The sequence below is a fragment of the Myxocyprinus asiaticus genome, chromosome 26 (assembly GCF_019703515.2).
Source record: "Myxocyprinus asiaticus isolate MX2 ecotype Aquarium Trade chromosome 26, UBuf_Myxa_2, whole genome shotgun sequence".
Taxonomy (NCBI): domain Eukaryota; kingdom Metazoa; phylum Chordata; class Actinopteri; order Cypriniformes; family Catostomidae; genus Myxocyprinus; species Myxocyprinus asiaticus.
In genome coordinates this window covers 30,448,298-30,475,668 of record NC_059369.1, presented here as the reverse complement: position 1 = coordinate 30,475,668, position 27,371 = coordinate 30,448,298, and the positions used below count along the sequence as shown (strand labels likewise).

Below are 27,371 nucleotides of genomic sequence, written 5' to 3'. Positions count from 1 at the left end.
GTCACTGGACATGACCACATCTAGTCGCCAGAGGCTCTTGATGAAAATGAATGAGATCTAGTGCTTTGTCGCTGCATGTGTGTACCCGGCTTTAGACTTGCTTTGTCTTTCTCAAACAAATGCACAAATGCATGTATATTTGCATGTAGCCACACCCTAATTCTTTTGTTGTCCCCCAGTTATCAGAACCTCTGTCCAACCTTGCCCTCTTCTGCTTCTGATTTGTGAGGTAATGCTGTTTCTGTTGTCACCATGGATGCAGTGAGCAAGTGGAAAAATGATTGATGCTGACCATACACTCACCCAAACAGCTGTCGCCCTGAGAGCACAAGACAAATGAAGCATCAGACTCACTGTGCTCACTGACCTATTCCCAACAACAACACCACATGAAAGACTCCAACAGAGGAGTGTGTGTGTGTGTGTTAAAGAGAGAGAGAGAGAGAGAGAGAAAACACCTCATGCAACAGGCTGCATAAGCTTTGAGGATTTTTATTGATTACTAATGTCCATCCCCTGTACTCGGGTTTATCCCAGGCTGGGTCCCCTGAAGTCTGTTGTATTAATTTTAAAATCCAGGACAGCACAGAATGTTTTTCTCCTGCTTTTTCTTTCTCTGTACTGAACGGGAATCTAAATTCCACAAAAACAGTGGCTAGAATTGGGTCAGAGGGTAGAAAATGACATGAAGGGCTTACTGCCATGAATTCAACAATTCTGTCTGGATGGAACCCACAAGAATAACAGTACAATGCTGTTTACTTAAAGTCATCATGAACCAACATGAAAACGGGGGAAATCGACACGCTTAGCTAAATCAACCCTGTTGTGCCAAATTACTGACAAGTGTTGCCTTTCATCAGACATTTTTGCATCCATTCAGATGTCTTTACCTTTTCCTGTGGTGCTGCTGATAGCATGAGGTGCGAGCAGCCTCGGAGACAGCTTCTGTTCTCATAGAAACCAGGAAGTAACTGCATTCACATTAACAATAGTGAGTGTGAATGGGAGGTTGCATTTTCCCTCTAAATTACATTTTAACTCCACATAAAATATGCATTACTCTTCACTGTATTAAATAATTTACTGCTAAAAATACAACTTGCTTAGGGTGCCACTGTGGACTTTTCACCTGGAAACTAGTCAACAACACTTCCAGCTTTTTATATTGTAAAAAGTGGTTACCTTATGGAGCTATTTCTACCTGATTTTAGCCAAGAAAATAGTTTTGTTGTTATAAACTAATGTGGTCAGCTTGATTCAGTGATGTCAAATAATATTATTGATTTGAATAAAACAAGTGTACTTTTTTAACACACATTCCTGGTCTTATTGTGCACGATTCAGCAGTGCATGTCTTCGCAATATTTTGTCTAAATGTAATAGCTTGCTCCGCCTTGGAAGCAGCTTTCCTTTTCGGCTGACGTCACCAATCCCTCTTGTTTTTCAACCCGTCCTCTCCAACTATCTGTCAAATAGAGACTACTGCATGATCCAGTCAAGTCTTTCATGTGTCCAATCAATTCATTCAAATGTTTTCACTCAAAAATATGCCACAATACAGAAAGAAAATTGTGATTGACCATTAGGTTTTTTCAGTATTTGTTGGTTGAACTGTTACATTTAGTTCCCTTATACCTAACATGTGTTACAACATTGGTCGCGAAAGCCTTTTCAGGTTATTTGTAAACTGTTTCTTTGTTATATGTTGTCTTTATCTTCCGTTACATCTCTTTCTTTAAGACTGACATACGTTGAGAGGAGGTCTCAGTGGCAGTGTGGCTCAGCTGTAGCTTGATCGAGAACAACACTCCACATACTTGCAAAACAACCTCATGCCAACATGCCAATAGTTCTGAAACACCCTCAGGCAAAGAGAGCAAGAAAGGCAGCCAGGATGGAGAGAGAGAGAGAGAGAGAGAGAGAGAGAGCTTGCAACATATTGATGGATATTCTTTAGCAGGGATGCATTGTACACAATTATACTGTCAGGCTCTAGGACCCTGTGATTATGCTATACCGAGAAGAGCTGAGGAGAGTGGGGGTAAAGAGGGGGTGGAGTGTAGAGCAAAATATAGTGGAGGAGGGAGAGATGTGGCGAGGGAAGAGGAGAGGGAGATGCAAGGAGCCTCTTCGCTGTTGTACTTTGAAAGTCTCGCCAGTGGGACTTAGAAGAGCATTGGTGGTATAAATACCAGCATTAACAGGATTAAAAGAGCAACTACTCACTCTTTAGCAGAGTGAGTGTGAAGTGAGAGAGAGTGTGTGTGTAAGCACCAGGAGCAGTGTGTACAGCTGTGTGTCTACACACTCTTGCAGGAGCCCGGATTTCTAAAACATTGAACGTGGGAGGCAAGAACCACACACACTCATAATCTCACAGTATCCATTCCATCCCATCTCACTTTTTCTATGTCACATACACACTCATACACATATACTGTACTGTGGTATGGAGGATACTTCTTGGTGCTGGTACAAGTATTACTGAAGCTTTGGACAGTTCAAACTGGGCCGCTGGATTCCTCTGTTTTGCTTCACTCAGTATCTCCTTCGGTCTGAGTTCAGCAGTGCTGGGGAACACTGGACACACACACACACACACACAAACCTACCCACACACTCCGCGGACAGCACTGAAGAGTTCAGCATCAAATGAAAGAGGTAGGTTCTGCTTTAATTTTTAGTGATAGAAAATGCTTTTTAAACTTGTTTTATGTAATGATTCATAAATAAAGTGTGATGTACAATGACAAAAATCTATAATTGTGTTGTCATGCATGGGAATCCCATTTTAGCCCATGTTTATACATTAAACAGAGTACTTACAGTGCTATTGGTATGTTTAGTGTATATTTTATATCAGTTTATTGGTTTATTATGCATGGACATCCCTGTTTTTGCACTTGTTTATGCTGAAATTACACCAGTATGTACATACATAGCTGTTGGTATGTTCAGTGTATATTTTGTAGCAGTTTATTGCTTTGTTTTTAAATTATTATTATTATTTTTTTTTATATATATATATTATGGTTTTCATTATGGTATCATGGTTAATTCATAACGATACTGTGTATTCAGGGTATACAGTTTCTTTATAAGCGGCCTCGGTGTAGATGTTATCTCACATTGTCTGCATTCCTCTGTGCCTGGGTATATAATATTTTCATATCACATCCAGAGCGAACAGATGTGTGGGACATTTTTCAATTTTGCTGTGCTGTTATATGGACCTTTGCCTCTGACCTCAACGTGCTGCCCAGAATACATGACACAAGATTTCAAACAATCCTTTTGATTTCCATGGACAGCTGATGGTTGTGTTGGACAAATTCAATCTCAAATCCTTCTGAAAACCCACTCAGCCAAACTCTCCTGTGCCTTTACTTGCATGGCATGTAATGCTATTTCGGGCAATCACAACACGCAAGCTTTTCCATTATTACTGACTTCACTCACTGACACGAGGATGTTGTTGCTCAGCAGTAAATAGGCTGGCTTTGTCAAGGACGCACTTTCTGCTAATGTTAAGGGGAACTGCAGCAGCTCCCATTAGGGAGAGACATTTATATTCTTAGTGACTGTATCTGCAATACAGTTTTACCTATATCATGATTCATGTAGTATACTGGATGATCCCAGGTAATTGCATGAATATATTCAAGTAAATATATTTCATATATATATATATATATATATATATATATATATATATATATATATATATATATATGCACACACACACACACACACACACACACACACATATATATCTGTATATATAAGAAAACAGAAAAAAGCAATTACTTTTGACACTGGTAAATTCACCCACATGCAGACAGACCATTATAGCTGAACAAAGAATACGATTCTTTGAAATAATTCTCTAAAAACCATGCTTTCAGATTGCAATAAAAAGGAGATTACTTCATGACATATGGTCTTGTGCGTTATTAGGCTTAAAATTTCAGTGCACCCTTATGCACAAAACAGAATCTCACTACTAATCTAAACAGTCCTGAAGAGACAGACGCTCACACACGCATGCACGCACATATACGACAGCTCTTCTTGTTTATCAGCACTGTGCTGTCACATTGTGCTGCCATATTCCCCTGCCTGCTGCACACTGGCGAGATAAACATTTACTTAGCATGAGTAATAAACAATTAGCCGGTGATTATGTCTGACATGTGTTAGGAATTCTAATTTGATTAAATGTGCACACAGAGACGCCTTATCTGAGCTTCCGTGTTGCTGCAAAGTGATAGACAAGTCGTCATATTTGAGTCTGCTGTTTTGGTGTTATTACTGCAAAGACATTTTTTCTTATATTCTTATTTTTGTTAAATATTGTATGTGATGCGTATCAGTGGGATGGGTGCTCAGTAGCTCTGTTTTAAAACCTACAGTAGTAAGCTGTCTATGTAGGCAACGTTTTAAGACATCATAGGTGTGCTCCCGATGCAAAGGATGTTCCAAAAGGTAAGCAACTTAATTATGCTGCCTCCCATAATATCTCACTTTAACCAAATTATAAGGAAGCATCACATGTATCCTTTACAGAGAAGACAATCCAAGAATGCATTGCAATGATGAGCTCAGTGAAAAAAAAAGAGTAAATCCAAGATGACAGACAAAGTGAGTGCGACCGGCTGTAGAAGGCAGCTGCCTGTGTAGGCAATGGGCTGCAAGGCAGCTCACAATGTTTTGGAACAGAACTAGTGTGTGTATGTGCTCTACAATGGTCTCTCTGACTCAGATGAAGGAGGAGAGGGCCAAGAAGAGGTCAGGACACTGAAAGCTCTTTCATCCTTTCTTCTAAGACAGACCTGAAATATGTTCACATAGTGCATCCAACCTGAGCAAAAAGCCCAGAGGCGTGTTTTGTTCCTTGATGCACTTTCCCAGGCTTGTTAATTAAAAAAATGCTTCAGTGCCTTTTCAATAGAAAGTTGCTTGTGTAGTTCATATGGCTCAATTTATATTTTACCACATAAAGGAAAAAGTGTCATAATACACCAAATGACAGCATTTCCGATCGATCGTATTTTGCTCACTATACACAGCACAACTATCATGTTTTGTAGCTGTCTTGGTTAACAAGCACAGACGAGATGAAAAAAAGATCCTTCTCAGACCAAACGAGAATGCAATGGAGGACTGAGCCAATAGATTGAGCAGATATTCATGGGTTGAATCATTCTCAAAGAGATCACTTATAAGAGCCACTTGTCTTTGAAACTGTAAACCAGTGGTTCTCAGCTGGTTTTGCTATACCACCCAGATTGCACTGTGGACAAGTGGCGGCTCAAAACAGCACCAAAATTGTTTATAATACATAAGTAAACTAGGCGGTCGCATAGGGCAGCATCGGATTTCATTTCATGATGACTTTAAAGCAGCACGTAACCGGCAAATGTTAACCTCTTGTTTTAGCACAGCGGTTGATTAACAGGTGTGGAGTATCGCTTCACTGCTGTCTGGGACGCTTTTAGGACGGATTAGCATTTACACCTCAAATGCAATGTGGTCAAATGCATTTTTGACTACCTCCATATGTGGTTTTTGTGATTCGATCACAAAAAGTTTGCACCTAGTTTTCACCTGTATTTAGCGCAGACCACTTGTAATCGGATTGCCCAAAATGCATCTTGATACCAGTTGTAAACGGGTCTTTGACATCAGTAACAAAACATATGGGAAGCTTTTTTCCAGACCTTTTAAAAGTTTATCAGTGTATTATTTTGCTATCCTAACTATACAGTTGGATGCATTTACCCCTGCTGTCCGCGACCCTATTAGAACAGACTTATGACCCATTTTTCATTCACAACCCACCAGTTAAGAACGATTACTATAAACTGAGCAATGTGCACAGAGATATCAGACACACAACTAGAAATCAGACTGAAACACAAGAAATGCAATGCAGTAAAAAAAACAAAAAACCTTGCAATTAGAAAAAGAAAAACTCTTTTCATTAATCGTCACCAATATAGATCTGTCAAGCCCTAGTGCCCTTTTCTTCACCCTAGTGGACCAAAAAGAATAATGAGATGTCCCATTGTAATCAGATTACATATAATGAGGAAGACTCACACACAGACACACAGTGTTCATGCCTCACAGACAAACATACATCACAAACACACATTTTCCAAAACTTGGGTCTGTGGAAGGGCATTTCCCCAACAACCCTGTCTGTCTCACTCTTTCTCTATAACAGCTGGTGTGGGACACAATGGGACCTGAGGGATGAGGGAAATCACCCAGCTAAGATATGTACAAATGGCTCCTCTGAAACAGTGACTGCTCTTGCCAACCCAAGGGAGAGAATGAGAGATAGAGAGTGTGTGTGGGGGAGAGAAGATGAAATGACAGTGAAAAATGGAGGAGAGGCTGAGAGAGAAATATTGAGGAAGAATGAGAGACACGGAAAGACCATGGGGGACAATGACAAAAAGAATGATAGTAATTTTATTATATGGGCATATAACATGGTAATACCATAATATTCTTTGAAATATTTGGGAATAATATGTAAATACCATGGTATATGAATAATTTTTGTATCACTTTACAATAAGGTTGTTTAAGTTAACATTAGTTAATGCATTATGAAGTAACATGAACAAACAATGAGCAATAATGCGTTTATAAACAAACATTAACCAACATTCGGAATTACACCACTTCTTGTTGCCCAAAAAAATGAGACTCCTCTCTTTTTAATAGAACATATGGATGTGCTTTGATTCTGAAGGACACCTCCAGTTTAAAAACCAATGTAATTATTTTTTTTTTTAAATCATTCAGCCAGCTAAAGGAGATGTTTAGTCCAAACGCACCCACGTAGTGTGTGAGTGAATGCAGGAGAGAGAGAGTTAGGCTATTAATTGATTTTAGGTGGCCAAATGAATATTTGAAATGTTTTTGGGGATAAATTTAGAATTAAGAATCGATTTATTGAAAAGATGTTACTTTGTATAGGCCACTGTATAATAAACTTGTTATGATTTCTATCCTGAAAATTATCCCACATGGGAAAATATTTTATCGCTGATTTTTACTTATTTTGGGAGAGGCAAGTCCCTAATTTTGAGCTTGTTTTTCCAAAACAGGTAACTTGTTTCTCTTGTGAGATCTGGAAACACTTCAACTGGTATATCACCCATCCATAGCACAGAGTACTGTCATTTTAAAAGACAGTTATTATCCGTTCATTTATTTAGTTCTAACTGGTTACCATTTGGAAAGGAGGCAGCAGAATGCTAGAGCTGGAAAGAAAAAATACAGTTTCTGTTCATCTGCACATAAAACAATTTCAGTTATAGTCCATGGTTAAAATGATACTTTCTTCTATCCCAGTGTGGTATGCAGAGATAGCTATAAGTAAGCAATTTAAAGGTATGGAATATGGAGGACGAAGTCTGCCAATATTAAAAATAAACAAATAAATATATTTGCAAATAAATGTAAAAAATGAATGGAAGACGGGGAGAGTTTTTCAAAGCTGTCACTATTCCTGCAATTTCGTTTGGCGATGCTAGAGGCACATAAATTACACACTTCAGCTTTAACAACTGATTTCCTCTCTGAGCTACTGTAAATTATCTCGAAAAAGTACTTTTACTCCAAATTTTGGCTAATACTATTGCTATAACATAAAACTGCAACCTAAAAATGTAAAATGCATGTGTTAAAGTTTAAATTAACTAGATATATTCCAGTATATTATAACCTTTATATTAACCAGTATATTAAATTATATACAGTATATATAAGTCAAACATATGATTTAACATCACTAAATAAACTTGAATACTTTAGGTTGACCAAAAAAAAAAAAAAAAAAGATTAGATCAGGTAGAAATAGCTCCCTATGTTAAGAAGCGCAAGTTACCACTTTTTATAGTGCAGCTTTCAGAAATTGAATATTGAATATTCAATATAACCTTTCAAATGGTCCATGGGTTAATTAATTTTTATTATTAATATATATTAATAAATAAAGTTAAGACATTACAGTAAAGACACTGTCCCTTTGAGGGGACACCCAGTGTCATTAATGACAAATGTTGCTAGATACACTGGTGGTAACCTGCAAGTTTTACCTCTTGGATCTATTTCAGTTACATTCATTGATGTAACCTGATTTTTCAGGTAAATTAATTCAGATTAAAAACATTTTTTAATTGAATAACTCCAGTTAATGTAGATATTACCACACAAAGTACATTTTAAATTAACCTTACAAAACAGTTTTTACAGTGTGCACCCAAATTGCACATACAGTATCATCATTATACATATTCACTCTGATACCAGATCCCTTTTCTTTGGAAGCACATTTATATTGGGACTCTGAGATTAAGTTAAGCTGCTATAATGCTGAACTGGGTAAAGGAATCAAAGAAATGACAGAGGTCAGTCATAAAGGTCAGAAAGAGGATAAAGTAGCAAACGTGCACAAGCGTTATAGAATAAAAAGAAGAGAGGAAAAGGGAAGCGGTTCTCTATAAAAGCGCTGCTGCTGATTTGCTGTGCTGTCCTTGTTGAGCTCTGTCCAACTGACTGGGTGTTTTATGTGTGAGGCAGAATTCAGAAAGTGAGGCAGTCTTGTAATGCTGCTGACTGCAGTCCTTTATAGTGACTGGATGGAGTTGGGGGGATAGTAATAAAGCTGAGTGCATCTCTCTTGGAAGCAAGCCATCATAGGGTTTGGGTGGTTTATGAGGACATTTTTTTAGGTCACAAACTGGTAATTACAAGGGTATTGTGCTATTAATGTGGTTTATGAGGACATTTCTAGTGTCCCCATAATTCAAATCACTTAAAAAACATACTAAACAATGTTTTTTTGAAAATGGAAAAATGCAGAAAGTTTTTTGTGAGGGTTAGGTTTAGGGGTAGAGTTAGGGTTAGGGGGTAGAACCTATAGTTCGTACAGTCAGGGTTGGGAGGGTTACTTTTGAAATGTATCTACAGATTACAGAATACATGCTGTAAAATGTAATTTGTAACGTATTCCATTAGATTACTCAAGGTCAGTAACGTATTCGAAATACTTTGGATTACTTCTTCAGCACTGGTAGATTTTTTCACTTGTTTTGACTATAAAAACTCTGCCAGTACAGTAAGACAAAATACACGTTAAAAATACATTCTCTGAAAAACCTATCTATGCAGTGTTGTTTCTAAAACAAGGTCAATCAAATTGATCTTGTTTTAAGGATTTTTTGATATTTTTTCAGGAAAACAATACAAAAATTATTATCAAGAATAAGATTTTTACCCAAATATCAAATGTCTTACTAGAAAAAAAGAAATTATGATTCAACGCGAATTTTCTTGATAAAAAAATATGATCGTGCCTGGTAACGTGCATGTAAAATAAATACAAAAATAAATTAAATAAAATGCAAAGTAATCTCTTCAGTAATCAAAATACTTTTTGAATGTAACTGTATTATAATTACCAATGATTTAAATTGAAACTGTAGTGGAATACAGTTACTTATATTTTGTATTTTAAATATGTAATCCTGTTACATGTATTCCGTTACTCCCCAACACTGCGTACAGTATAAAAATAAATATGTCTATGTAGAGTCCTCATAAGGATAGCTGCACCAACATGTGTATGTGTGTGTGTGTGTGTGTGAGTGTGTGAGGGGCTTAAGAGCTATTGACATATTGGTTGTGTCCAACACTGAAGGCAGCTGCCTTGCTGCCAAATCAGTCAGTGACTTAAAGGGATAGTCCATTCAAAAATGTAAATTCTGACATAATTTACTCACCCTCATATTGCTCCAAACCCTTTCCATCTCTCTTTATGTTTCACCGAAGAAAGTCATATGGGCTTTGGAATGGCATGAGGGTGAGTAAATGATAAATGAAGAAAAAAGGTATGAACATCCAACCTAAGTTGGGCACAGGTGCATGACACAATGCAATAATCAATAAAAAATTGTAAGTGTCCACACACAGATTTATCGCTCCAAAACAATTGGAGCAATAAATCAGTGCGACACTTAACATTTTTTGGGTGAGTAAATGATGGCATAATTTACAAATTTTTGGTGAACTATTCCTTTAACAACTAGTGTTTTTGTAAGAAGGTAATTTCTAAAGAAACAGGTTTCAGACATATTTTAGACAGGCTGCACCATAACATCTTATCCAATGATCAGATTCAAGTGAGCTTTAGATAAGCAAATATTTAGTGACTACAATGCTTATTTCCAGGAATAAATAGAATCAGAGGTTAAAAAAAAAATAAATAAATTATGAATTAATTTACTTCTTTTAACCTCTCCATCAGACACCATTTTATTCTTTCCACTTACCACTGAACCATTTATGTTGCCTTCAAAAATGTACCAAATAAAGACTTCTTATTTGATGGCATGTCATGCAAACATTAGATTTGGACTAGAGTTGAAGCCTTTCTACCTCTGTATTCAGCATTTGTCAGCTGTATTGAATGTGTGTGGATTTAGGTCTGTGTCTATGTTTGTGGTCCTCTCCCAAGTGTCCAACATGTTCAGAGAATCACTGTGGTAGAGCAGGGAACCTCTCCTGAATTATCACCCTGGCAGTCTGTCTGCACTCCAGTCAGACTATACACTACAACAGTGGAGGAGGAGAAAGACATTAAAGGGGGGTAAACAAAGAAATGAAGAAGGAAGAAAGTTATTTGAAAGTAAACTTGGACAGGATAGCAGAGCAAAGTTAAATTAAATACAGCAATGCAGGCTTCAGCACTCCCTTTCAGTATCAAGCTCACTATTGTTTTAGCAGATCTACACAAGAGTGCTGCACCACAATATGCATCAGTCTAGTCCATATATCGTCCATATATCAAATGAGTAGGCAACTGTACCTTCCATTTAAATTTCTCAGCTTTACTTTCAAAGCAGCATTGCACAAGCTGTAACAAATGGGGAAAAATTGTGAGGAACATTTGATAAAAGTTACATAAAATATATTGCACTAATGAGGATATGTATGTAAAGGCTCTGCAGTACGCTTAAAAAGATCAGCATATTCACACCCACATGCTCTGCAGATGGAAAATGATTGCCTTAAGGAAATCGTTAAAATCTAAATTAAATTTTCTAATGCAGTGCTCTTGTATATAATCAACTAAGCGGAATCCTTTTACCAATGCAGTTTTTACAGTCCATTATTTACTAGCTTCGAGGCTGCAACATGCATACTAAACCTAAATCCATTTACATACTAAATTACAAAACATACTTATTTACAAAAGAATCACCTATGCCTCAGGTAAATCTCTTATGACTACGCAATGCCATTGACAGTGATTATTTCAGGTGTGCTAGACTAGTGCAGACAGGCATGTAGAGTACAGCACAAGGTTAGTAACGAGAGACAGACACTCACCTGCTTGCAGATGGCTATCATTCCGAAGCTGTCACACTGGTTTTTCAGGGGCTGATTAACTGACAGAGGGGCCCCTGGGAGATGTGACAGCACTTTTCTTTCAGATTCTGATAGAGCCGAATTGCTTTCATTTACACCCACCGAGACTCTCCAGCCCAATATGACTAATAAAATAAGGTCTACAGCAAGAGAAAAGCCATCTGAGACTATAAATTTTAAACAAATGTCAAATTACCAAATTTAAATACCTTTATATTTGAACACAGCAAATACAATTCCTAATTCATCATAATATTTATAATATAATTTATTGGAGCTGCGGCCTTGGGGTTAAACCCATTGAGCTTTGGTGAGTCCATGAAGGGATGCAGGTTTGGCTTTGATTATGTCCCAATCTGGTTCCCCTCATCATTTCTAGTCATCGCTTCAATTTAGTCTATCGATAGCCACATATAACTGATGAGAAAGAAACATTGGACATTTCTGGGTTTGGAATGTGGAAGTAATTGCAGGGTATAGAAATTATTGGGAGATCATAACAAATGTTATTGCAGTGTTCTCTTTTGTTCCAACAGCAAAAGAAAAATCGACCATAACTATCACAACTTTCCAAAAGAGAAAAAATATAGAGAAATGGACTACAACAGTCAGAAGAGAGGAACGTGCCAAATTTACCAACATAGTCACATGGAGGTCGGCATGTTGTTTCCGATACTTCTGGTATCTGATCGCCAAATCATGTCGACTCACTGACAAATCCCATCTCCTACTCCCTCAGCGGCACCTGCACTGAAAATTGTGCAGCTGTACCAAAAGGATCTATTTCTTCTTCATCTAAATCTTAAGAATTACTTTTGTTGGTGTAAACTAAAGATTAAATTATATTAAATCATACAGTATTTCTAACACCCAAGCAATTTTTTACAGTGCATTTGAAACTCCCATCGCAGCAGCATTGACTACTTTGCTGATTTTTTATTTTTTATTTTTATTAATTCAAGTATAAAATAACAAAGTACAGTGATATCAAATACATTAAATAATGGACATCAAAAAAATTAAAGAACATTTCTAGATTTACACCGCAAAATCAAAGCAGAAATACATAATCAGACTCAAATTCAAAGTTCAAATTCATAAAGGTGGCTTTGTCGCATTAACTTGGAATACAAGTTAAGCTCAATCGACAGCATATGGCATAATGTTGACAAACACAAAAATGTATTTCGACTTGTCCCTCCTTTTCTTAAAAAAAAAAAAAAAAAAAAAACGCAAATATCCAGGTTACAATGAGGCACTTACAATGGAAGTGAATGGGGACAATGGAAGTGAATGTGGCCAATTTTTGGAGGGTTAAAACACAGAAATGTGAAGCTTATAATTTTTATAAAAGCACTTGAAATAATTTTTCTGTTAAAACTTGTGTATTATTTCAGCTGTAAAGTTGTTTAATTCGTAATTTTACAGTTGTTTTGGGGTTTGTTGACATTACATCGTCATGCTAATGAAGTTGTAAAATTGGCTATATCTTTACACAGAAAAGGTTAGTAGTTATCACACTAAAATCATGTTTAAACACATACCCTTTTTGTCAGGTTATGCTTTTGAAACAGTGAGTATTTTAATGTTCAATAATTTGCCCCCTATCACTTCCATTATAAGAGCCTCACTGGAACCCAGATTTTTGCTTTTTTTTTTTTTTTTTTTTTTAAGAAAAGGAGGAACGAGACAAAATAAATTTTTCTGATAATCAATATTATGCCACAAATGCTGTCGATTGAGCTTAACTTGTATTGAACCCGGAATATTCCTTTAAATAAAACCAGTTAATATAGATGTGCCACACAAAGCACAGTTTTTCAGGTTACCAACAATACATTTATTACAGTGGCAGAACACAGATTATTAAGTTTTAAGAAAACTAGAGGCTTCTGTTGGAAAGAAAAGTTATGAATACAGCATCAAGATGACTCATATCCTATGAGACTTAGTGACAAAATAAACATAAACACAAGCTAGAAGGCATATCATAGAAAGAGGACAACTAACTGTTAATGTCTCTATGTAATTTCTCTTTGGCAATAGACTGGTAGTACTGAGGCAGATTAGGTGTTTTAAGGTGAGGGCCACAGAGATTTGTATGCAAAGAGAGTAAGTAGACTAGATGATGTGCAAAAAAAATCATGGTCAACAAGATCTGCCAAAGGGTGTGCAGCAAGAGGAACGTTTTTTAATTTGCTTTTGAACTGTCATGCCCATATAACATTTTTAAAGGGAACTCAGGCCACTGCCTTCTCACTTCAGATCATATTTTCAAACCAACAAGCTTCTGTCCTCTCACTGATGAAATTTGCCTTTGAGACAGATGTGCTCCTGGAATAGATCGCTCAGAAGTGTTCAGAAGCAGATGTCTAGTTCATTAGTGTCCATTCATTGGCAAGTCCTGCCTTGCCACTCAAGCATTACACCAGACTGGCCTTATAAAGTGCAGACACTTGGGGATCACTTATCGAGAGCTTTTCTGTGTGCATTGAAGCTTAACCATATTTCTGTTCTCTTCTTTCGGCAGAACAGTCCAAGTGACACAAAGAGAGGTGAGAGGCGCCGAACACGACTCTGAGAGACTTCTCGCCTGTTCTGACAGGGGACGGCTGGGAGAGCACAGCGCATTAAAAATACAGGTCCCAGAGCACTTTGGTCTCAGCTAGCACATGCAGACCCTGCCATAAATCAATACCTAACACTGATTTCTCTATCAAGATATTTCTCTTCGGCTACAAACGGAATGGGTTTCTTGTGCACTTGCTGAACAGAAGCAGCACTCTTGAGGATTCTATTTTTGTGGACGTCTGAAGTCCAATTTACACTGCAACTCTGAAAACACATTGGGAGACTAAAAAAAGGAAGAAAAAAAAAAGAGTACATATTTATATATTTGCTTCCTGCACAGTCGATAAAGCAGATCTTTCTTTCAACCACCTGTCTTTTAAGGGATTTCTTTATACGTATACTGACACTTCCATCAAAGAATTTAGCACTTCAGAAAAACATTGCTGTCAGCTTTGGCCTATCAATATCTCACCTATTTTTACAGTCCTCTAAACAACAAATTTAGATTCTATTAAAATAATTTTAGGCCACTCATTTGTATAGATAAGCTGAGTGAGAATAGAAGGGAAGTTTACAGTTAAAAATCTCCACCATTTCAAAACCTGTCTACAGTCTGTTACTGAACAAGGTGTTCCATCATCAGAATTGACTTCCATCTTTTTCGTGCAAAGTGAAGTACATTAGCATATTTTTGGGCTGAGATACATCCAATCATGTATACTGTGCTACATGGATCCTGCATTCAGTCATCAAGTTAAGAAACAAATAGCTTCTGACATGTGAAGAAATGGAATATGCAAGAGCTCTATGCACATAGACTAAAATAAGTACTCTCCCAGCAAAGCCTCAAAAGAAATGGAGGAGAGAATTAAATGGAGCATGAGTTAGTGTGGTGACTATATTTTCCCCGCTTAGATTTATGCTTGTATCTGTGATTTATACTAGGATCTTGTGTTGCAGAGAGAATCAGCAAAAGTATACAGTGTGAGATGAATTACCATGCCCCTGCTTTTGCACAAATTACATATTTTTAAGAGTGGAACTGTTGTATAGATCTGTGGAAAAGCCTCAGTTGATGTTGTCACTTCTAGACACCTCAGAAAATGGAGAGTCTGGATGAACTCGAACATCCGCTGTTGGGTGACAGCCCCAAGAACACATCTGTAACAGGCACCAGTGATGGTGGTGGACTGTTCAAAGGCATATTGGCGAGAAATGAGGAGGACAAAAATTTGGCACCACAGGAGTGGAGGAATTATTGCAGTTCTACAGATTTTCAACAGCAGCAGCTACTGGACCCATGTTCATTGCCTAGCTCTCTAGAGTCTCTTTACCCTCCAACTACTATTTGGGCTGCTGCTGACTCCCTGGGCATCCGCAGTAAGGAGTATCTGGAGACCACCTTTGTTGACATTGGCCCCGGATCACCATTGCAAAGGAAGTTACTGGCAGAGATGAGAGATGTCCACAGTGTGTCCTACAGCATGGAAGATGGGGATGACCTTCTGCCAGACTTTGAGGTAAGGCTTTTCCTTCAGAATAAAATATAGGATATACTGGGGGTAGTTGTCATACTTTTTACACCAGTATATACTTTTTGGGTTGATTTATTTTTGAAAGTCATTTTGTGTAGGAACAAATGTATATATAGTCACATTTTATATATAAACAATTATATGATGAAATTAATATTTCAGTTTGGAGGGTAGAATCAACATGAATGATTAAAAAGGGTTTTGAACTACATAACTGTTTGAAACCAATGTACAAAACCACTGCTAGAAAACATACATTTATGTTGGACTTTTGATTTAAAACCTTTTTATTACGAAGATATAGCCCTTGTGAAATGCAATATCCCCTATACCTACAAATGCATTCAACCTGTAGTTTCCTCTCAAATCTGTCTTGCCAGAATGCCACCAGTGCTGATAATAGCTGCTTTTTTATTTCCTTTTACCTCTTCATTTCCTCTTTTTTGATGTCGGGTGAACAGAGGTGGGTAGAGTAGCCAAAAACTGTACTCAAGTAAAAGTACAATTACTTTAAAAAAAATAATAAATTAGAAGTAAAAGTGCTAACATAAATAATTACTTGATAAGAGTAAGAAAGTAACCAATTAAAAGAGTACTCAAGTAGTGAGTAACTCGTTACGTTACTTTTTTTATGGCTGAGCTATACTTTCAGAATTTTATCAGTTCTCTCATCATTTACTCACACTCATGCCATCCCAGATGTGTATGACTTCTTTTCTTCTGCAGACACAAATTAAGATTTTTAGACAAATATTTCAGCTCTGTAGGTCCATACTATGCAAGTGAATGGGTGCCAAAATTTCTATGCTCCAAAAAGCAAATGCAAGCACCATATAAGTAATCCATATGACTCCAGTGGTTAAATCCATATCTTCAGAAGTGATATGATAGGTGTGGGTGAGAAACAGATCAATATTTAAGTCATTTTTTGCTAGACGTTCTTCTCCCAGCCCAGCAGCGTGCAATATGCAGAGAAGAATCACCAAAAACACAAGAAGAAGAATGTGAAAGTGATCTGTTTCTCATCCACACCTATCATATTGCTTCTGAAGATATGGATTTAACCACTGGATTCTTATGGATTACTTTTATGCTGACTGTGATTTTTTTTTTTTCAGCTTTAAAATATGGACCAAAAGAGCAGAGAAATTCTTCTAAAAATCTTAATTTGTGTTCTGCAGAAGAAAGGAAGTCATACATATCTGGGATGGGATAAGGGTGAGTAAATGATAAGATAATTTTCATTTTTGGGTGAACTATACCTTTAAGGGCTCTTGTCAGATCTGGATGAATTTGTCAATAAGAAGAGAGGTTTGGAATCCTTTCTAGTAATTATTACAGTGAAAACGTGAACAATGTCAGCACAGGGAAATATAAACCAAAGCAAGATCATGTTTTATTAATCCTACTTTCTGCTTTTAGTTGTTAGTTCAGTGTAGTTACAATTTTCAGTTCGAAAAAATTTAGGTCATTAGTTCTGAACTCAGTACCACCGCTCCATAAACGCAGAGTACGCAGCCTTCGTAGGGCACCACGTGCAGAAATGATATCTGTTCGCACTCCAGTTGTCAATAACGTGATCGGCAGAGCAAAAGGCATTTACATTTAACATGGATGTTTACAGTTAATCAGCCTGAAGTAGCTGCGATAGTTTTCAGTACACCTGCGAGGGCGCTGATTAATTGCGTAAATACTGCTTATGACATGTGGGATGCAGGACAAAGCGTACTGATATATTGCTGCAGATTTAAAAATGTAAACTTAAAAATGGATGTCACAAGAGCCCATATCTACAGAATCACCCTGAAAATGACCATCACCATGTCACAGAAAAGCCAGCGTTATCATTAGAGCCAAAACTTACCTCAGCGTGCTGCCTTAAGTTGGAGCTGCAATTTTAATCTTGAAATATCTGCTTGTCTTGGTGTTAAATGAAGGCATTGCAAATTTACATGAGTGAGAGTAAAAAAGTACCCACTTTTAAACCTACTCTAAAAGTAAAATTATTTCCAAAAAGTTACTCAAGTAAATGTAACGGAGTAAATGTAGTTCGTTACTACCCACCTTTGAGGGTGAATACGGGTAAAGTGGAATTGCCATACATCACAATGACAAAAAGTGTCCAGCTTTGCCTGTATTCACCTTATTTAAACTCCTGAAGAGAAGTGGGAACTGAGTTAGTGCCAAGTCACTCTTATTAACATTTACATGTTATCACAGGTGTTCCTTTACAGTCTAAAATCCTCATCCCTTTCCTGCATCTGAAAAACAGAGAACCTGCAGTTAAGCTCTGTATTTTCACTAATGCTCAGGATATTGCAGCACAAAAGTGGAATTCATATGCAGTACAGTCAGGGAAAGGTGAATGAGCTTTTAAATTGAAAAATCAAAAGGCATGAATAGTAGGGGGTTGCGGAGCGTGGAGAGTGGCCTTCAAACTCAGCGCAATTATTGAAAGCTCTGTGGCCACTGGTGTGTGAATAATAATGCCACTGTGCTGATGAGCTCCATGCCAACCCCTATTTCATACACCAGCAAATAAGATCTGGTGTGGTCAAGCAAAGATCCAAATAACATATTCAGTTTTCCCCTGTAATCATTTTGATTGATAGGTTTAATATATTAAGGTATCTGGCTGTTTCTTTACCTGCGATAGCTCTAAAGCTGAAATACAATACATCAAGACCATTTATGTCTGTCAGAAAATCTGACAATATGTAGGATCCTGATTTACTTTGCACCACCACATGCAGTCAAATAAAGAGGCCCAAACAAAACCTACACTTAACATTCTACATCAGTGCCCAAAAGCATTCTCAAAAGCAGCTTGTCACATAGCAGAAACGCCCAGTCCCTTTGAAAGAGTGCTTGAGGTTCTCTCTGTCAGCACTGATTACACATGCTGTCATGCCATCAGGGCTTTTCATCAGGAGGTCAAGTGTAAAACTGCTGCCATTGAAATATTTAAAAACCTGTTCTAAGCATAGGCAGAACTAACAAAGAAGAGAGACTACTCTGAGACCAGCATGACCAGAGCATGTGAATATATTGTTTTGTCAAGCCCTGCTCTACTATGACACAGCATTAATAAAATATTCTACTATTTAAATACCAGAAGGAAACTAAAATGTGACACGAGACATGGTAACATGATTGGAAGGCTACTCTAAAGTATTCATGAGGCTTTATATCATTTTCAGGGGCCTGTAATGTTTATAATTTAAAACACCCTGAGAGCTTTGATTCACTATGACCATAAAGTGCATTAGACAGGAACCAGAATATTTACTACTGCATTGTTTGCCACAAATGTCTCCATTCTGTTTAAATCTTGTTTTTGCTTTTATGTTGAAATTATTAAATTTCTCCTTTTTTCATACATTTTATAATCCATGCTTATGAATCCCTTTGGTGTAGAATGCCAGGCAGTGCTGTAAAAATACATAAAGGCATAAATACTATGTTTTTAGAGAGACTAAAATAGGCAGAATTGTCAGACACAGTCGTAGGGAAACAGCCTGTTTTTGAAAGAACATGAGTCAGAATTTGCCTGTAGGCAACACAAGTACTGCGCATTTAGCATAACCTCATTCAGTCACATTATCTTACAGGAACAGGCAAATCCTGCAACATATACATTTATATGTGTAGTAAAAGAAAGTGCAAAGTCATTGCCTTTTGTAAGGTAAAAAGATAAAGCAATGCTGATGTTCACATGTATTTTTCTAAATTGACAGAGTAATTATAGACTCAGTCATGCCACTGAAACTCATATTTTAAGTTGGATTATGCAATTTCAGAAAGCCTGGATGAAAAGTACATTTAATGCAGGATGCTGTATTTTCTTACCTCATCTGAATTCCTTTCAAAATATGATTAGACATTACTAGGACAAATTGTATTGAGAATGTATAATTAATAATAGTGTTATTACATTACGTATTAAATGCTATACATTGTGCACAGTGAAAAATATTGTGGTCTGGGTTAGGAAATGATTGCCTTGCATGAATGTCAATTCATTTTTATTGGCATTGCACAAAAATATTTTACAGATACTCATTACCACCCACTTAGTCTATCCTCTCTGGACTTTTACACTGCTGTAGAGTTTAATGATTGTGATCTCTGCCCATAGGAATCCTCCAGTGATGACTTCAGTGATACAGACAGTGAGAGCAACTTTCCCATCATGATTCCACAGGATTACCTTGGACTTGCATTCTTCTCTATGTTGTGCTGTTTCTGGCCTCTGGGTTTCGCTGCATTCTATCTTTCCCAAAAGGTAATAGGTAAATTCATTCTTTTCACTTATATTTTTTCACATTATTTATTAATGATTATCACTCACTCTATCACATGTTATTATGGTTATAGTCAAAAAGGAGGTGTTGGAACAAAAGATAGCGAGACAACAGCAAGGAAACAACTCGTATCTACAGTGAGAATGAATTGTGCTAGTTAAAATGTACTGTATGTGATTACTAATAATTCACTAAGATCAAAAGAACCCAAAGTTGCAGTGCTTGTAATGCAGCACTGTATTGATATTCCTCAATAATCTAGATTGGGGTTTGTTCTAATACCGAAGCGGTTCAGGCTGAATTAATTGCAGAATTTTATACTTATGGTTACTAAGTATTCAATTCTGCAAATAATTCAGCCTGAACCACTAGACTCCGTTCAAACGTTGTTAACACTTTACAGTAAGGTTCCATTCGTTAACATTAGGTAATGCATTAGGTATCATGAACAAACTGTGGACAGTATATTTTTACAGCATTTATTAATCTTAATGTTAGTTATTAAAAATACAATTGTTCATTGTTAGTTCATGTAAACTAATGTTGTTGTCTGTTAACAAACTGAACTTTATTATAAAGTGTGACCCAAATGTTTTTCAGATAATTTTAGTCTTAGGTGTGCTAACTATTTGTTTTTTGTAAGCTATACTTTAAGTAATGTAAGATTAAAGTTCTCATCAGTGTAAGTCAACCTCCCACTGATAGAATGTTCAGTATGATGCATCCGACAGCGATGCCATCATATTTGCATATTGAGTCTCCTTTCTTATATCTATTTGCATACTGCATTGTGATTGGTCTTGCCTTTCTTGTATATAGTTAACCATTTATAGCTGTTTTAACACTGCACAGTGACTATGTGATTATTGTACACAGCCAACTGAAAATAAGACTCGCACTCATGGAAATGGTAAAGCGGCTCTGTTGCAGTATTTTATTTACACAGACCCTAAACCTAAATGTACCTAACACTTTAACAATTCTTGTTTTTCCTTCAGGAAATGTAAATCTAGTTTTTCCTGTGAAACCACAGTGAATTATCTTATCATTGTCATGAAGGAAATCTTTTTTCTTTTTTTTTCTCACCCAGATACATGTATATTGACTATTCAGATGCCGTAATCCAATTAGAATCTTTCAGTCTGATGTACAATATGATTAATCCTTTTAGAATAAAAGGATCCATGAATAATTCTGATGTCAACTTGTCCTTCCTTCAATTAAATATTATAAAAATAGCAGATGGGACATAGGGGGAAACAGATTGGAATGTCAACTATTGCAAGAGGACAAGAAAAAGGACAGGAAGAATGAGAACCCAAAACATAAATCATACACTACGAAGTCTATTACATAGGGGACTGCAGCATTGCTCCATAGTGCCTGATAATAACATTCCTTTCCCTTTTCTCCTCACATCCAGTCTCTGTCAATACATTTTACTATATACAATGAGATTATCAACCATTCTTATGTAGTTTAATCTACAATTATTCCCCCCTAATCAATTTTGTATCTTTCTGAGGCTGAAGTATCAAGACAGAAGTCATTTGTTCTGTATCAAATAAAGCAAAGCTCTCACAAACCATGATATACGAGTTGTTTACAGGAGAGACAATCTTACAAAAATACATATAAACATAGCTCATAAATATTGCTACTACATATTGTTCATAGTGAATAGTCAGACTACAGATGGACTGAAACTGGCAGAGATTCACAGTAAACCTCAATGCAAGTGCTCTTGGGACTGAGTGTGGACATTATGGAATTCCACCTGAGGGTTTAGGCAGGATTACAGTGAGATTTGCAGGATTATGCCACCAGTGAATCAATGTGGCAGACATCATTCAAGTCAGGGCTCTCAGTTCTGTGTGAAGTACAGTGCATCTAGCAGTTACCAAGTGGGGTGATATATGGAAAAGTAGGTACTATTGTGAAATCAATGGAGGCAACAAACTTAAAATGATACTACAGCTACTTCTGGGGCTTGATGTATAAACATTGCGTACGCACAAAATGGGCATTGAAATGTGCGCAAGCAATTTCCCACGAACATATCGGGATTTATAAAAAATCTTAATATTTGCGCACCGTCCGGACACTCTTGACTGTGCGTACACACTCTTTTACTAGTAAGTGTGAATTGGTGACTCCAGCTGGACAAATAATGAACTGAACAGACTGATTATAAACTCTGATTTTCATTTAATTTATATTTAGCATAAAAAAGTATGTAGTTAAGCACTTGAAACAGAAGTAATCGTTATCAAGCCAATAGTCGCCTATATTATTTTTATGTAACTAACTGAAAAGGCATTCAAATATAAGCTGTAAAAGGGAAATATTGGTTTGGGATGCGCTGCGTTTGGAGAACTTTCCCGTGTCATCACAGAGAAGGAACATACAGAGTAGGCCTAACTAAAAATGACAGTGAAGATTTCTTAATTTGAGATATTTTCTGTTCTATTACAATCATGTACTGAGATAAGTACAGCATTTGAATAAAGATTATCTGTAATGCGATGCGCACTTGACTCTGACTGACGTTAAATGGCTCGGTAAAACAGACAGTAGCTATAAGACAGGCACTGCTGGCCACATTCAGTTGTCGAACAGATCATTGGAGAGAACTATCTCATCGGAAACAGTATTGTACAGCTGCAAACAGGTACAGCAATGCACATAAAATGCGCATCAAATGTGCTGCCTGCTCCACTTCATCCCGACCTAACCATTAAACGCAGCGTGTCTGGATGGTGAAATGCATATGGTAATTGTATGAAGGTGAGGATATGCATAGTAAAAACAGGCATTGTACACTCCATATGTGGTTATTTTGGGGAGGAGACAGGGTGGGTAAGGAATCACCTGCATATAAGCACAATCTTCCACAAAAGCCCCTGGTCCTTTAATTTGATTGGACAAGTGGTGTTCCAAGAGTGCTGATATTTAGTGTAACAGCACTGGGAAGCTTCTCTGTTTTTATCAGTCCTCGTTTCTGTGTTCACGGCATTCCAGACAGCATGTAAGTCTTTGTTGCGCGACGACATGCAACATTTGGTCCTTTTTTGGCTTAATTTGGAACTACCTTTTATTGGCATAGCAAAAATAAACAATATGGCTGGCCTGATTGTGGCTGTAAATGTGTCTAATGAAATTGACTTGATATTAACTTCAGCAGTTGACCTTCAATAACATGATTGCTCATGTGATATTGCTTAATTAAAATGTTTCATTTGAGTGAGATTACAAATCTGATTGCACCTTTTCAATGAACTGCAGAAACATAGCAACATAACAAGCACAGCTAAATGACAACTCTGATCAATGGATTTCATTCAAGCTTTAATTAGTGTCATAATGAGAGGCCTCTTGTGATTGATTTCCAATAGAGCATGAGGTGTTGTCTAAAATTAGGGAATCAAAGATGAAGGGAGAATACAGTAATGAATAAAAGACCAAAAAATACAGGCACATTTGACCGATCCCAAAGAAAACTATTAACACAATAGCTATAGTCATATGGTAAACAACCTAGAGAGGGTAGAAAGATGTTTATAATTCACAGTGATTGATGGCACTGTTTACCTTCATGTGACTGTGTGCCCTTCTGTTCTCTCTGATCCAGACGAACAAAGCATCAGCGCAAGGAGATTTCCAGGGTGCCATTGCTGCATCTCGACAGGCTCTGTGGCTCTCAGTCCTTTCAATCATTTTTGGCATCATCACTTACATCTGTGCCATCGCTGCCCTGATCTCCTATTTGTCTGGGAAACCACTTTAAAGTCTAAGGCATCATTATACTCACTCATTTCTCTGAGCAACAAAGAAATCACCTGGATCCTAATCACACAAACTGTGCTCCTTACATCACACTCATCTACACCTGTAATAAGTGCATTCATTCAGCCAAAACTGCACCTTTCTTACATTTTCTGTAAGTTTGTGGTCATATTAAAGGGTCTTAGCCTCATTTAGAATGTTCAGATATGTTTAGAACCAAAGGTGGAGATGCAGCCCAGAATAGTGTTCATGAGTTATTTAAAAAAATCAGGTCGGGTTACAATATTTGGAGACATGGCAACGGTAATGGCAATCTTTATGCTGACATTTTTAGCTGAAATCTTTGACTTTGGGTAAATTAAATTAAATAATTATGTCACTGATGATGATTATAGCACACAAAAAAGAAAGTGAGACTTGTGCTCTGTCTTGGTGCTTCTGTATAGGAAGGGAAGTTAAAAGACTAAAAGACCTAATAAGTGACTGATGCCTAAGGGTTTGTTTGAAGCAGACTTGACAATTAGAGCTAGATCAGATCACAATGGACTTGGCTGCAAATCAGCAGAACATGCCCTCTGAGACATATGACTCTGAACAAACCGGGTCAGTTTCTACCACAGCTCTAAGGCTGCCTGTTAAATACCAAATCAAACCGAATATACCACAGTAAGTGACTTCAGAAATTGAGTTTGAAAACAATTAAACTTGTTTTCCAAGATCATTATGTTGGTAAGATGTAGTGAACTTCATAAACACACAGAAAAAAAGCATGCACAGACAAACATACAGTTATTACTGTTTTGGGTATGTGCATAAACATTCATATGTAATGGGGGCTGAGCACACATACGCACTGCAGCTTTCACTATGAGTCATGCCATTAAGAGAAGCCTCTCTTGCAAGACATATTCCTGGCTTAATAAATGTAAAGTCTCCATTTTTCCATCTACTAACAAAAACATTTTGAGAAATTAAACACCTCACATGGCTCTTTTTAAATTCTGTGCGAGTCAATTTATATTCATACTGAACTACTAGCATATAACATGTATGTTTTGTATATGTCCTCTTGCCTGATGTGAAAGATCCTGTAAACTAAAAACTAAAGAGTAATTGCCTGCCAAGGCAGTCATTGACATGAAGCTGCATTTGTGTGATTGGGGGCATGCACTTGAGGTTATCCACTTGGGTAAAAGGGTATTTTGGGATATAGGAGGCTCAAAACTACAGCAAGTCTGCTGCTTTTTGTAGCAGTACACAACAGAGATATAATCGGAAAATCAGTTTGATAATTAATTTGACTGGCAGTGTTGGATCAATGACTAAAAGTAATCAACCACAGATTACTTATTACTTCTCTAAAATTATCGGATTAATTATTACTTCATGGAAAACGTAAACACATCGCTTCAATACTCTGAAGTTACTTTCTAAAACCCTTTTCAAACAAATCATGTTTACATTTATTTCATGTCAGTATTTTATTTCTTATAAAATAGTATCATATATAACATTACTATTTTACTACTATTATATAATACAATTTTATATTACTTTATAAAATCATTATTTTATATGTAACCCAAGTTATGGAATTAAAGTCAGCAACTGTAAACTGCTTACAAGAATTTAAAATGTAAACTTACTTTTACGTCAATATTATAATTAGATTACAACTAATTACGTTATACCTATTCAGTTGATTGGTGAAATGGACATAATTAATACATCTATATACATGACAAAATCAACCAGTATACACAACCCACAAACGGAAGGATTCTCTAAACAGGATAGAGCAGGTTTTGTGGTAGACCAGTCAATATCAAATGCAAGAATTTCATTGAAATAGTCCACATTCAAATGTCAAATGCACAGTAATGTTACCAGAAAACAACAGTAGTTGACTTAAAGGTTGAAATGTGCCCTATTGCAAAAGATTAAAGCCACAAAACAGCAGTCAACCTAAACTGCCTTGGCAGGTGTCCTCCGAGCTCCCTGCAGTTAAAAATTGGGTCATATCATAGTAGGCAATTATGTTACTTCTACAACAACCTGCCCCATCGTACAGAAGAGAGGAGCTATAGCACAGGCCCCTCCAGTAAATTATCATTGCTTATGTGGTATCGGCATGTTAGAGCAGCACCACAAATGGCTACACTCGTCAAAGTGCTACAGTTTTCATGCAGTTTATTCTCAGTACAGTAACATGGAGCAGACAAATCTGAGAAGAACAGATGTCCCTTCTCCTTTCATTATTTTATTCTTCCTTTCATTATTGTTGTGAAAATGTATGTAAATTTTGCAGATTCCGGTTATGAGCTAATAAATACACTTGACTGAAGATTTTGCTTTGTTTTGCCTTTTGGAATATTTGTGATTGAATTGTTGTCAGGGTTGGGAGGGTTACTTTTTAAATGTATTCCACTACAGATTACAGAATACATGCTGTAAAATGTAATTTGTAACGTATTCGGTTAGATTACTCAAGGTCAGTAACGTATTCTAAATACTTTGGATTACTTCTTCAGCACTGGTAGATTTTTTCACTTGTTTTGACTATAAAAACTCTGCCAGTACAGTAAGACAAAATACATATGTTAAAAATGCATTCTCTGAAAAACCTAAATATCTTATGCAGTGTTGTTTCTAAATCAAGATAAATCAAATTGATCTTGTTTTAAAGATTTTTAGATATTTTTACAGGAAAACAAGAAAGATTTTTTTTTTTAACAAGAATATGATTTTTGCCCTAATATCAAAGGACTTACTAGAAAAAAGAAATTATGATCCAACGTGAATTTTCTTGATAAAAAATATGATCATGCCTGGTAACGTGCATGTAAAATGGCTAGAAATAGCATTTTAGCTTAGCGTAAAGCTGACAATTTACACAAGGTTTATTTCCATTTCTTCAGTTCCAAACTTACTTCAGACTTACTTCTCCGTCTGCTCGTATGAATGTAACACATCATAAGCAAGTGTTTCACCGCTGTTCAAATGCACTTTGGATCACATCATTTATATTTATAGTTACTTATATTTTGTATTTTAAATACATAATCCCGTTTTATGTATTCCGTTACTCCCCTACACTGATTGTTGTTGCATTAAATGTTGTGGCATGAGAATACATACTTTAATGATTCTCATTACAATGCTCATCTCTAGAGGAACTAAATGCTAGATCAAGCAAATCTCTGCTGAACAGCAATTAACGGTAATACATGTTAATGTACGATGTAATTTTCTCAATAACTAATGGAAACCTCTATTCTTTTAATTTCCATTTTGATAACTACGGTTCCCGAGGCAATGGTCTGAAATTCCTCTTTTAATTTCAAACATGTACTTTGTGTTAATCAGAAAAGAGCAGCTTTATTGTCCATTTTAAATCACGACTCTCTCCTGAGAGGAATTGCAGACATTAAACTATTAATAAGGAAAGATATTAAAACAGCTGGGAATTTAGACTGCATCTCTAAAACATTTTGTTATCAGTAGGGCATAAAAAGACACTTGGACTGTAACTATACAAAACATAAACATGATGCAAATGAACACAGTAGAAGCTAGAAAATGTAATCTTTAACTGATGAAAGCAACTGCTCTCAGACTAAAAATAAAGCTTGAAACCATGTAGGCATGGTCATAAGACATTATGCATATAATAATTGATTGGAGTCACAAAATTCTAAAAAACAACTTTAGCTCTAATAAC

At 36.6% G+C, this 27,371-nt stretch overlaps 1 protein-coding gene across 1 annotated transcript; it reads left to right on the top strand.

Annotated features, from left to right (window-relative positions):
- Positions 1-2,119: 2,119 nt before the first annotated feature.
- On the top strand, positions 2,120-25,994 carry tmem91 (transmembrane protein 91). The gene is made up of 4 exons (XM_051657435.1): positions 2,120-2,664; positions 13,985-15,545; positions 19,699-19,845; positions 23,496-25,994. Exons 2-4 carry the CDS (start codon positions 15,129-15,131, stop codon positions 23,649-23,651), a joined length of 720 nt encoding a protein of 239 aa, XP_051513395.1. The 5' UTR covers positions 2,120-2,664; positions 13,985-15,128; the 3' UTR covers positions 23,652-25,994.
- The last annotated feature ends 1,377 nt before the right edge of the window (positions 25,995-27,371 follow it).

What these genes read in the sequence shown, in the direction of transcription:
- tmem91 (XM_051657435.1), top strand. Translation starts at nt 15,129, where the DNA reads ATGGAGAGTCTGGATGAACTCGAACATCCGCTGTTGGGTGACAGCCCC. An exon ending in ACCTTCTGCCAGACTTTGAG is followed by an intron (nt 15,546 to 19,698) that starts GTAAGGCTTTTC and finishes CTCTGCCCATAG; the next exon opens with GAATCCTCCAGTGATGACTT. An exon ending in CATTCTATCTTTCCCAAAAG is followed by an intron (nt 19,846 to 23,495) that starts GTAATAGGTAAA and finishes TCTCTGATCCAG; the next exon opens with ACGAACAAAGCATCAGCGCA.